This window comes from Mesoplodon bidens, assembly GCF_964165515.1.
Source record: "Mesoplodon bidens genome assembly, chromosome: 19".
Taxonomy (NCBI): Eukaryota; Metazoa; Chordata; class Mammalia; order Artiodactyla; family Ziphiidae; genus Mesoplodon; species Mesoplodon bidens.
The window spans coordinates 46,576,629-46,590,151 of NC_138179.1; the positions used below are offsets into that span (position 1 = coordinate 46,576,629).

General features: G+C 40.1%; 1 protein-coding gene across 1 annotated transcript in view; it reads right to left on the reverse strand.

Annotated features, from left to right (window-relative positions):
* The window catches only part of DDX42 (DEAD-box helicase 42), a 55,525-nt gene that overhangs the window by 1,441 nt on the left and 40,561 nt on the right, over window positions 1-13,523 (reverse strand). Inside the window, exons 7-17 of the mRNA XM_081218654.1 lie at window positions 11,564-11,668; window positions 10,041-10,160; window positions 8,854-9,030; window positions 8,179-8,307; window positions 6,995-7,094; window positions 6,358-6,405; window positions 5,750-5,847; window positions 4,524-4,800; window positions 3,355-3,581; window positions 1,632-1,742; window positions 447-548 (exon numbers count right to left, since the gene is read on the reverse strand). Of these exons, the coding sequence (XP_081074780.1) occupies window positions 447-548; window positions 1,632-1,742; window positions 3,355-3,581; window positions 4,524-4,800; window positions 5,750-5,847; window positions 6,358-6,405; window positions 6,995-7,094; window positions 8,179-8,307; window positions 8,854-9,030; window positions 10,041-10,160; window positions 11,564-11,668 (1,494 nt within the window). The remainder of the gene's footprint in view (window positions 1-446; window positions 549-1,631; window positions 1,743-3,354; window positions 3,582-4,523; window positions 4,801-5,749; window positions 5,848-6,357; window positions 6,406-6,994; window positions 7,095-8,178; window positions 8,308-8,853; window positions 9,031-10,040; window positions 10,161-11,563; window positions 11,669-13,523) is intronic.

Here is a 13,523-nt window from a genome sequence, read left to right on the forward strand (position 1 = left end):
AAGAAACTTGATGGCCCAGCTAGTTAACTGGATGCCAGCTAGCTAACTGGAGGTATAGAAGGATGATGGGTTCAGAATTCTCACACAGAGTCAAACTTGTCTTAGCTAAAAAAATGGCAATTACTCTCAACCAGATGACCAGAGCCTTGGAACCTTGAAGGCTGTTAAGGCAGGGAGGGAACACCAATCCTGCTGTAGGACGAGAGCCCTGAGCATGACTGAAGTAGATGACCAGCAAGAGGGGTTTCTCTAGCTGCTACACCTGCAGGTCTAGGTAAGCTGCAGTTACGGTGATATTCGAAACTGAAAACAGGAGAAGGCCCTACCTAAATCCAGCAAACATCAAGTCTACAAGGCCAGCTACCATCTCAGGAAGACTAGGGCCCCTCATCACTGCCCAAGAGCTACCAGTGAAAGCTCTTTTAACTAAACGCTTCATTTCAGACCTGGAAAGCTGCTTTCATTGCCGTCAGCCGATCTCCCATGGCTCCTGTGGAGGGCTTGTAGGCCTCATAATTGCTCATTACATTGTTGTTACTTCCTCGGTCCTAAAAAATAAACACACTCATGAGGACGGAAGAGTAAGTAGGAAAGCCCACTGCCACAGACTGGGCCTCAATGTACTGAGAACTGAAGTGGGAGCTGAAACGGGAATGGGAGATTTTTAGAAAGTTACGTTTTGTGAGAAAAAGGCATGGTAGTGAATCATTTAAAAATGCTTATGCCTTTCAACCCAATAATACTATTTCTGGGAACTAACCCTAATAGTCAGAAATGAGGTCAGCCCAAAGCTGATCACCTGGTATTATTTACAGACACAAATATAAACATGTTTATGTAATTATGTAAAAATTATGTTAAAGCTGAAAAGGCCACAAGGCAGTACAGCACATATATGACTGCTCAGGCTCCAAATCCAGACCCTAATGAGTCTGAAATCTCAGCTTCAGTACTCACCACAGTGTAACCTTGGGTGCCTCAGTTTTATCATCTGTACTTACTGAGTGGCTGTGGAGACTGAGTTAACACGTGTGGTTGCTCGGGCTGGCCCTGGCACATGTTAAGTTCTCAGTATCAGTTACCACTATCATCTGCATGATCCACATCATCATCATCACTGTAACATTGGGACAGATTATTTATGTAACAAAGACACCAAGTTAACTACGATGATGCAGAAATGGAGACTGGCAGCTTTCTTCCTTAGCTTAAGAATCAAAGTGACAGGAAACAAAGTTAAGAAAGCCAGTCAGGGAGCTTCTGTTACTGTTCTGTGAGAAAAGCTAGCTCTCATATCTCTGGTTCGATTTCCCAGAGTGTAGGAATCATTCCTGAGTTTAGTTACAAGCTGTAGCTGGAGTTTACAGAGTGACCCTGCGGCTCTAGGCCAGTGCTGGAGGGCTGGTGAACAGACTGCTGGGCCCCACCTCCGGAACTGGATTCACCAGGTCTAGGGTGGGGCACGAGTCTGCATTTGCTACTGGTCCAGGGACCACAGTTTAAGAACCACTGCTAATCTAAACTGGTATCCTGAGCATACCTAGTCAGTGGAGGACACATAGGTGCTTCTTCAATAGAAAGTCACATTAAGAGGCTCTCAGACGAGAATAATCCTAACATCCAGGACTCACCGTGTTCTCAGAGCCGAGGCCAGGCCGCTCCCTGTAGCCTAGGCCTCCTCCGCCAATGTTCAGCTTTTTCCCTTTCCCTCCTTTGAAGCGGGATTTCCGAAACCAGGCATTCTGCATTGAACAAAATTCAAGGTTAAGACATGGGAGGAAGAGGCGCCCAGAGGAACGGGACAAGATCAAAGAGGAAACTAAATGGGAAGAACTTTTTGTTTCATCTTTTGCGAATGTATCTATAGCAAAGGAGGAACTGTTCACAGGTACCACAGATTAGCTTCTTTTTGGTAGCTTCACCCATCATATTTGTCAGGAGCCTTATCTAAGGCTTCCTTTTACTGCTCCTTCCTTCCTTCAGGGGCTCCAGGAAGGGAAGTAACTAAGATACACCTCAAATGCAGAGCTGTTACTCTGGCCATTTCTAACTTCCTTGAGGAAAATGAATTTATTCTCTATTTCTCAGACAATCTATATATAACATCCCTGGGGGAGGTTAGAGCTTTATCTGACAATCACGTTACACTCAAAAGTACCTGAGGGCTTCCCTGGTGGCGCAGTGGTTGAGAATCCGCCTGCCAATGCTGGGGACACGGGTTCGAGCCCTGGTCCAGGAAGATCCCACATGCTGCGGAGCAACTAAGCCCATGTGCCACAACTAGTGAGCCTGCGCTCTAGAGCCCGCAAGCCACAACTACTGAGCCCACATGCCACAACTACTGAGGCCCACGCACCTAGAGCCCGTGCTCCACAACAGAGAAACCACTGCAATGAGAAGCCCACGCACCGCAACGAGGGGTAGCCCCTGCTCACTGCAACTAGAGAAAGCTCGCACACAGCAACGAAGACCAAACGCAGCCAAAAATAAATTTATTAAAAAAAAAAAAAAGTACTTGAAAGGTAGGGCAGGTAGGGCAGGCTGGGCAAGGTGCTAATCAGGGAAGCTGATCAGTCTGAGAACAGAGAAAGCCTGAGGCACAATGAGATGTAGGAAAATGCCACAGACAAAATACATCTTGTATTTAGTTCAGGATTGGCTCTCCAGGAGAGGAAAGGAAACATTATTCTATTCTCCCCTGCAATGCAGGTCCTTTACTCCCAGGTCTGGAAGCACGGGCAGTACCACAGTACAACTGCATTATGGGTGAACAGTTCTGTAGGCTGGCCTATGAATTTGAAAAACACATAAGTCTCTACTATCAGAATGTATATCCCAAATCCATTTGTAATTTGGGGACTGTGTGTATTAAGACAACTCAAGATTTAATTCAGTAGAATGCCTCACTCAGTTTTAAACTGGTAAGCAGTGTAGTCAAAGGTCTGAGATCTAGGTCTGAGAAGTAGTGAAATACATTTTTTTTTTTAAAAGACATCATACATTTTTAGCCCCCCAAAGAAAAAACTGTTTGGAGAAAAAGGGCAGTGAGGAGACTAGTAGCTTTCTTTGATATTAAATTTGCTCACAAGTGTGACTGACATGGGGCAAGCAGAAAGAAATGTCACAGGGACAGATTTTAGCACAAAGAAAGGAAAAGCTTTTCAACATAAATGTTGCTGAGAGGATGAGCAGACCAGATGAGTTTTCATGTCCTACAATAACCAATCTACACTTCGTAAGTGCTGCCCGCCCAACATTACTGTCATGTTTCTATGTTATCTGCCTCTGGCATCTTGAAATGTTTTCGCTTTGTTTTACAACCTGGAGCAACCTGAAGTGTGTCCAGCCCCTCACCTGCATGGCCAGATCTAGGAGTTCCTTGGAAACATGCTGATTGGCTCCTTCCAAGTTCCGGACAAGGTCACCGGCAAAATTGCTATCCTTGGGTGTCAGCAAGGTATAGGCCACGCCTTTCTCACCCGCTCGTCCTGTTCGGCCAATTCTATGCGTATGGGTATCAATATCTCGTGCCACATCATAGTTGATGACAGTCTTAATTGAAGGAATGTCCAGACCACGGGCTGAAATAAAAAACAAAATTCTTTTATTCTTTATCAGGAGCCGAAACACCAAAGTATCCCCAAATGCTAACCTAAGAACCCACATTCCTCTTATCTAAGCAAAGTGCGTGGTTTGGTGCGCTGAGATACAGGCACGTAAGCTGCCCTTCTAGAACCAATGCCACTATCGTACATTCTATGATGCTGGGTCAACTCAGTGTGTAAGGGACATCTATCTTCTACTATCAATAGCTGCCGTGGCCTCACTCTTGCACCAGAAATATGTTAAAAAAAAAAAAAAATCAAACCAACATCAAATGTGTCCTGAAGCTGAGAAGTGATCTCCTTTCTGCAAGAAAATACCAGTTTTTAAGGGTAGCTATTAAAACTCAGCAGAACAAACTCAAAACTCACACTTCAAAACTTTTTCTGATCTTGAGTGAAGTATGCCAAACTAAATAATCAATGTAAGATGTGTACTATATTCAGACACACAACAGGGGCATAGCCCACGACGTGACTGTGTAAACAATTTCTTCCCCAAGTGTCTTCCAACTGCAGGGATTCTTTTTTTCAGAGAGGAACATTAAATGAAAAGTGGTGGGCTTCCCTGGTGGCACAGGGGTTGAGGGTCCGCATGCCGATGCAGGGGACACAGGTTCGTGCCCCAGTCTGGGAGGATCCCATGTGCCGCAGAGCGGCTGGGCCCATGAGCCATGGCCGCTGAGCCTGTGCTCCGCAGCGGGAGGGGCCGCAGCGGGAGGGGCCCATGTACCACACACAAAAAAAAAGTGGTACCCAGAGCTCCAGACTGTAATCACTGTGCTCTGAACTGCTGCACCACGGGGCATGGCCAGCCAGGCCAGCAGAGTGCCTTCAATCAGCCTCCTCAGATATTAAAGGTCTTATATAGCAAGACACAGCACCCTTATAGCATGGTTACTGGGGAAATTCATACCCTACCTGCAACATCTGTGGCCACTAGGACTGGGATGTCCTTTTTCTTAAAGTCTGAAATAACCTTGTTTCTTTCACTCTGATCCATGTCACCATGGAGCAGGCCAAGATTATGACCCTCCTGTTTAAGGTTATTGGCTAGCTCTTCAGCATTGGCTTTTTTAGTAACAAACAGGAGGACACTTCCTGAAGAGGTAAACTCCACTAGACGCCGGGTGAGCCAGTTCCATTTAATAGGCCCAGAATGCAGAATCTCCACAATCTGAGTCACATCTTCATTTGCCTGAAAAGAAATACATGAAAAAGATAATTGTGACATTTGTGCCACAGGGCACCTGAATTAGGACCAGCCATCACATTTTCTACCTGCATCTGAAAGAACCTTGAATAATCCCTCTTTTCCTTGGGCCTTTCTTCAGCAAGTCAAGTGTAGCTCAAATTTTACATCCCTTAGCAAATCACACTGCTCTCCACCTCCCCTGACGTGTACCTATACCTAATAATCTGTAAGCCCCAGTGCTTTGCTCAATACTTTTCTATATGCCTATTCAGATCATTCCCAATAGAGTAAGCTCCTTTTCTGTCCTTCCCACTTAGTGTTCCTAGTACAACTCATACATGCATGTAGAAGGCACTCAGCGATGAAAAGCAGACAATGTCAAAAAGCTAACTGCACAGAACTTTAATAAATATACCAAGCAAACTAAGGAATTCTCAAAGCAGCCTTAATTGATTTCCAAATCGCAATTCAGAGAAATTTTCCACGTAGGACATATTTATAGGTAAGGAAAAAAAACCCTTAACTCATTTTCACCAGGCCTTTCAAATCTCCCCACTCCACGCTGTGCAGGCCTACTCCCACAATCACTTACGATGTCAGTTCCATCCTAACTGACCAGTGGTCTTTCGGGCAAAACTTGCTTTCCCCCCCCCAAAATATTTTTTTTTAAATAACCTTTTATTCTGGAAAAAACTTTAACATTCAAAAAGAGAAAAATGAACAAAATCAACTCCCATGTATCCATCACCAAGCTTCAACAATTATTAACATTTTGATAATCATGTTTCACCTATTCCCCCCAACCCTGGTGTTTTTAAAGCAAATTTGAAACATGGTGCCTCATCTGTAAATGCACAACATTTTTTCCTCTCAACAGCAAGAAATTAATTCCATGTCACCATAGTAAGAGAAATAACCCACTGGGATCCTATCCAGCCCTGCTTAGGGTTACCTCTCCAATATCCCCCTGCACCACACGAATAGGGTCAATCAGGATGTCTCTGGCCAGTTTTTCAATCTTTTTCCGAAAAGTTGCACTGAATAAGAGAGCTAAAAGGTAAAGTAAATTCTGTTAAAGAAACAATATGACTTCTTTTTTGAATACCCACTAAGCTTCCCACTGACACTGCTCAGTTTTTAAAAAAATAAACCCACCTGAACTTTAAATTTAGTTTAAAAATTAATTCACTAAGGAAAAAAAAAGACTTGCCCTTATTCTAACTTTATGCATTTTAAGACAGGGGTTGTTGGCATGGTTCAGAAAAAGGCTCTTGACTTCAAATCAGCATATCTGCACTGTGTATTGCCTCTAGCCAGTGATAAAACTTTATGAATTAGGACAAGTAATTTAATCCTCAGCCCTGATTTCATCATCTATAAAAATGAGCAAGTTCTATCTAATGATCTCTAAGGTCCTGTCACCATCATTATCTTCCCCTTTATGGTTCCTCACTAGAACACACATGATCATTTTTGCTGCCATAGCTGTGAGTGCTTATAAAATATATAGGTGTTTATTCTGAGTACAAACGTGGCTTAATGAAACTGCTTCATACGTACTCTGTCTGTCAGGACGGACATGACTTGCTATGGATCGCACCTGGTACTCTGGAAGAAGTAGAACAGTAAAATTAGTATCATACCTCTATGACAGTTTGGGATGCCTGGAAAAAGTCATTTTAGTAAAAATCTTCACATGAGACATTATAAGAATTAAGGAGATTCTGGAACTCCTAGACCTATCACTCAGTATGAAACTCAGAAACACTTACCCCAGCACCACTGGCTGGGCCCAGTGATGTTCCAATCCATAAGGATAGCTATTTAGAATTTTCACACAGCTGGTTAAGTCAAGGAGGACAGGAAAGCAAAAGGCCTTGAATGATACAACATCCACCTACCTAAGAACACAGACCTTGACCTCCACAAAGGCATATGAATAAATAAAGCCTAGAGACGATATTCCCCTTATATTCACAGGTACTTTCAAATGTCCTCAACCCAGTTAAGCCTAACATACTTTTCCTGAAAAAACTCCTAAAAATAGTTAATGTCTTAGCAATCTCTCTATGGTCTAACCCTATCCAGGAGTATTTTTTAGCTTCTCTCATGCAGAGAAATAATTAAGTCTAGAAAGACATGGAAAAAACTAATATCATGAGGATGGGGACAGAAGAAACAGGTATTCACGGCGTACCAAATCCCATGTCAAACATGCGATCTGCTTCATCAAACACAAGGTAAGAGACTCTTTGAAGGTTGGTCGCTTTCTTCTTCACATGATCAATAAGTCGACCCTATGAGATCCAGAAAATGAATAGTAAGCATAGTCATCCCAGTATCAGCTGGACACTGGTTCCAGATCACCCACACTCACCTCCCACAAGGACGCTCAAGTCCCTTAAACAAGATGAAGGAGTATTTGCACATACAACCTACACACACCCTCCTGTATATTTTAAATCATCTCTACTTATAATACCTAATACAACGTAAATGCCATGTAAATAGTTGCCAGCATGCAGCAAATTCAAATTTTGCTTTTTGGAATTTTTTTCCCCTGAATATTTTCAATCCTTGGTTGGTGAAACTCACAGGGAAACCTGCCAATGTGGAGGGCCGATTGTATAATTAAAGGCATTTACAAGAACTTTCTAGAGTTCCACTCCTGGCAAAAGTGCTAATAACTCCAGTCTTAGACCGTAATAGACACTAGACTTTACGCACTACAGAGCCCAAAAGAACAGAAAATCTGAAAACTCAACGGGATTCTTCCTTTACATTAATTTTTTTTTTTAAAGGGCTTCAAATGCTTGGCTTTTTATTTATTTATTTGTGGTTCACGGGCCTAGTTGCTCCGCGGCATGTGGGATCTTCCCAGACCAGGGCTCGAACCCGTGTCCCCTGCATTAGCAGGCAGATTCTCAACCACTGCGCCACCAGGGAAGCCCCCTTTACATTAATTTTGATTTAAACTGTGGAAAGGTGGTCAGTACTATTTTTTGTGAGGCATTCTGAAATTACCTAAGTTAAAGCCTTATTAATGGGTTTTAATGTTTAAACTACAATCTTCTAGGCAGTTCTGACCATACCCTGAACAACTTTCTGATCCTTGGTGCTCTCAGTAAGCATGGATCCCTTTTCTAGGAGAGCATAAGAAAAACTGTTTGCTATAGAGGGGAATTCGTAGCAGAGAGAATCTTATTGGACTGCTATTTTAGGCTAGCAATCAAAATTAAACCAAGGCCACCAGCTGTCATTGCATCAGAGTATTCTTAATCCTGCTTTACCACATTTTAGGGGAAATGCCCTCCAACAACTAACCATTTTTTTTCATACCAAGAGAGGCTGATAAGCTATTTAAACCCAAGACATACTTACTGGTGTACAGACAACAATCTCTGCCCCTTCCTGAAGGGCCTTGGCCTGCTCCCACATGCTCCCTCCTCCATACACGGCCACTGATCGGAGATTATAGGCTTTCCCAAACCGCTTGCATTCTGCGTGGATCTACAAAGTTGACATAACGACGTATTAACAAACTGTGACACTAACAGATACCTCTGTCATAACCCAAAAGGGAGCTATGAAAAACACACAGAATGCGATGTCAATAGAAAATCAAAAGCTAGAAAATGCTTTAAAAATACCATTTTACTTATGAAGTAAATGAACAGAGTACCATTATCATATCTTAACAGGCTATCTAAAATCTTGCTGTGATTATTCTTTTTCACTCCTCTTCCTGACCCTGTTACTGCCCTCCTACCAAACAGAATGAATTAACCCAGGAGGAAAACTTACAATACAGTTCCCATATAATTTGGTTATACAGAAAATCTGTAACACGTAATATTTTCCAGAAGTTTCCTGGTAGCACAACAATGTGAATGTACTTAATGCCACTTAACAGTACATTTAAAAATGGCTAAAATAGTAAATTTTGTGTATTTCACTACAATTAAAAAAAAAAGTTTCCTGGTAATTCTACCCATTTGACTGGCTAGTCTCTTATCGGTTAACACATGGAGGGGGTCTTCTACACAAAGCACATACCTGCTGACAAAGCTCCCTAGTAGGACACACGATCACTGCAATTGGTCCATCACCTGGTTCCAATTCTTTCTGGTCCATTATATGAATCAACATGGGCCAGATAAAGGCCGCAGTTTTCCCACTGCCTGTTTTGGCAATACCAATCATGTCTCTACCACTTAATGCCACAGGTACACCCTAGAGAAAAAGAAAAAAAAAAAATCCACTCCAAACTTTCAATTTTAAAGATGTGCTGAAGGAAATTCTATGGAAGGGTAAATGACTATTAATGACATTTATTTCCAATGGAACAAAAATGTCCTGGGCTATGCATAACTGGCTATGGAATAACAAGAAATACCTGGAATTCCCATAAACTTCTTGATCTGTAGGAAATATTATCATTGCTAAAATTTTTTAAAATTTGTCCCCCTTGTGAAGGTAGAGACTGTCTCATCCACATACTGAACTGCATAGAAATGAATAAAATCCATATATAAATGAGAAACAGAAGCTATTACTTTCAGTTATAAATGAGAATTTTCAGGCCATGGACAAAGGAATCCTCGTAATTGACAGTGCTAAACTTCTCCATGCACAAATTTTATTTTGTTCAGTCTAGGCCTAATGAACTATTTTCTTCAGATCATATTTTCAAGACATTTATCAGACACAAGAGAACATTTCCCAGCCCCTTAGCAACGTTTTTTTTAAAATAGGTTAAGTAGATTTATTAATATAGGATGCTTGTGAAAGACACAAGTGGGCAGGCAGGAGGGCTCTGCCCCAAGAACTAAGCTGACTACATTTTTTATAATCAAAGGAAAAGTGCGGAGTGCGAGAAGACCACCTCATGTCCTAGGTCTCAGGCAAGTTCCTAGGACAGGCTGCCAAGTGAGGGTCCTTTCTTGGCTTTGCACAGGAAAGAATTCCAGAGCCAGCCATAGTAAAGGGAAAGCAGTTTATTTAGAAAGACACACATTCCATAGACAGAATGCAGTCCACCTCAGAAGGTGAGAACAGCCAGCAACTTCTTAAGAGTGGTAAAAAATTCACTTTTGCCCTTTCATTTTTAAACGTTTCAAAAATTCTATCCATGTCAATACAGTTCTATACTAAACACTTTCATTGCTTTGACTTGTTTGTTAAAAAAAAAAAAAGTCACAATGTCATTTTACTTCATTTTTCTTTCAGTATGTTTTACTTACCTGGCACTGTATTGGAGTGGGCTGTGTGTACTCAGATTTCCGAATCTGGTGCATAAGTTGTTCATCAAACCCAAAATGAGCAAAACTACTTCCTGGTCTAGGAGGTGCAGCACCAGAAACCTAGAGATAAAGACAACTTGCAGGAATGACTTGTACTTCAAAACAAACAGCATTAGAAGTTCAAGAATATTTGCCTGTATCTACCTAGCATTTAGTTGGAGTATGAAGAAGTGAAAATATAAGTCTGTAGCTAATAGCCTACACTGTTTGAAAAGGTAAAATTCAAATAATAACAGGTCTAAAAACCTCATATAAAAAACTCCAAGATAAATATTCCTGAGATAATGGTCATATCATTTTAAATGATTAAGGGCCTAGAAATCTCTTAAATCAAAATTAATTTTCTCTTAAGAAATAAAAAGATGTTCAGTAAATTGGAAAAAGCCACGAATAACTATTAACCAGGTGGTAGAAAAAATAAAATTTACTCTTGAAATAAAGAGTGCAAATGAGCTCCAAATTCAGACACGTCTATACCCACTAGTTACAAAGATATTGTCTACTGTCTCCAATTTCAGTGATGCCTGAAGAGCTAACATCCCGCTCAGTGATGATCCAGACACTGCCAAACGTTGTTTGAACTGCACCCAGGTGAAGAACTGGGCTCCACCTCCATCAAGGCTTCTCAGGTGATGCTGGTATTTCCAATCAGGATTTCACTTAAAAGTTTTTTTGAAGGGGTACTTCTTAGAAAACAGACAAGTACGTACACACACACACACCCATCCACCCTCCCACCCACCTACCCCTCAGAAAACACAAGTTCAAACATCACATAGCAACTGGGTAAGGCCAGAAAGTTGTCCACACAAGAGCATACATCACTGTATTATCTGTGTGTTTCACGTAACATCTAGCAGCACCCTAAACAATGTGGTCAGTGTGCAACCCAAAGCTTTTTAGTGGACATTTTAAACTATTATTCTGATATTAGTACATGCATATTTTAAAGTTGTTAATTTCTTCTTCTCATTAAAAATGCGTGCTGTATATAGTTTGAGAAGCAAGTGTATCTTAATTTCGAAATAGTCTAAAACTTCCAGTATTGTCCACATCTATTAATCTTTTCTCCTCTTCCTGAAGATGGGGACCCCTTGCCTTCATCTCTAGCCCACCCAACGCAGTTCTTAGCATACTGTTCTCACTGCAGAAATACTTGCTGATTAGTTTTAAGGTCACATGACCTATTGTTCCAACACAACACACAAAGTTGACTGAACACATACATATAGCATTCATGTGTATCACATGAAAGAAAGAATAATCCTATCCTAAAACAGCTATAAGACTAAAACAACAAAATCAAGACACAAGAGCCCAAGGGATCTAATTATTACTTTATCAAAGATAGTTCAGGGACTATTAGAAAAGAAATTCAAGATTATTTCAGTTTGGATAAGCAGTAATACTAACCCTGCACTAATTAACATTAATATGAATATTTGCCTTAATGGCTGACTTACCCGAAGATTGAGCTTATGCCGGAGATCTATTAGCTGCTGTGGGGTGAGGTTGGTTATCTCTTCATGTTCATTGTAAAAATTTTTTTCAAATGGTGGATAGTCAATCTGCAGGTCCAATTATTCAAAGTTAGTCTAGAATTCAAGAGTCAATCCTGTAAGTTTGATTTTAATGCAAAATAACCTTTCACAAATATTATACAAGTAAAGCCATAACCAGCTAGAGAGAACAAAGGAATTCATTCATTCATGACACAAATCCCGAAAAGTACTTTTTCTTATTCCTGTTTTCAATATAAATACCAATCTACTTCCTAAAGAGACGCTTAGGACACCTCAGGTTTGAACAGCCTTGATGCAGACTAGGGAATCTCTAATGCCAAAAAGGACTCAGATATTCCATCATATAACATTTAAATATGTTTTGCAGTAAGCTGTTCACCTAGATCTCGGCATTTAAAAACATTTCTAATATTTCCTTTGGGGAGAGCTCTACCTTTAGAGGGAATTCCATTCTTTTTAAAAACATGGAACTGTTTACATAACTTTTAAGAAACGTATGGCCAAGCATTTCCAATTCCAAAGAGGGAAGAAGTCATTTCTGCTAATCTTTCATAGCTTACTGTACTAAGAATACAAAACACTAGCATATTACCACATATGAATCTGGCTAAATGATTCTCTTTCTGACATGATATGTCTACAATAAACTTATTTTTTAAGGAGAACTTAAGCCTTTCATATGTGGTCAAAAATTTCATAACTCTAGATACAGCCTAAAATTAATTCTTTCTATGGTACTATCAACAAAAAGAAAGAATTTAGTTTTCCTTTGGCATTATTAACAGGACCTTTTGCTATGCTCCCCACAATGCTGCACTAAGCCCTTTTCTTCAGTTCTCTTCTCTTACCAGAACAGAAGGTCCATGAGGACAAGAATATTTGTCTTTGTTCACAAAAATCTATAAATATGTAAATTTTTTACACACCATTTTTTTTTTAACCCAGAAGAGAGGGAAAAAAAAGAAGAATGTGAAGAAAGGGGTATCCTTTCTTCATATCTGATCTCTCCTGGCAGAGTTCTCATTATATTAAGACAACTGTGGGATACCCCAGGCAGGATAATGAAGTTTGAGCACTTTGTCAAATATCTCAAATATTTTATTAAATGAATATTTCAAATATTTGAGCTTTTCCTTATTAGCTTTTCACTCTTCATCATGCATGCATCCTCCTAGATCAGTTTCAGATATTTAGTTTAACTTGCCACATGTAAAATGCCAACTCCTTATGTGGTAACAGCTGTGCAAAAGGAAATATTTAAAAAGCTGAATATAACCCATACTCCAGTCTAGATCAGTAGTTCTCAAACTTTTTAGTGTCAGGTACCCTTTACACTTAACAGAAACACAATGAGCTTTTGTTTATGTAGGTTAAATCTATTGATATTTACTGTATTAAACTTAAAACAAACAAATTTTAAATTTATAATTCATGATAAAGTAACAACAAACCCAGGAACCTAACTCAACATAATAAAGGCCATCTATGACAAACCCACAGCCAACATCATTCTCAATGGTGAAAAACTGAAACCATTTCCTCTAAGATCAGGAACAAGACAAGGTTGCCCACACTCACCACTATTATTCAACATAGTTTTGGAAGTTTTAGCCACAGCAATCAGAGAAGAAAAAGAAATAAAAGGAATCCAAATTGGAAAAGAAGAAGTAAAACTGCCACTGTTTGCAGATGACACGATACTATACATAGAGAACCCTAAAGATGCCACCAGAAAACTACTAGAGCTAATCAATGAATTTGGTAAAGTAGCAGGATACAAAATTTAATGTACAAAAATCTCTTGCATTCCTATACACTAATGATGAAAAATCTGAAAGAGAAATTAAGGAAACACTCCCATTTACCTTTGCAACAAAAAGAATAAAATACCTAGGAATAA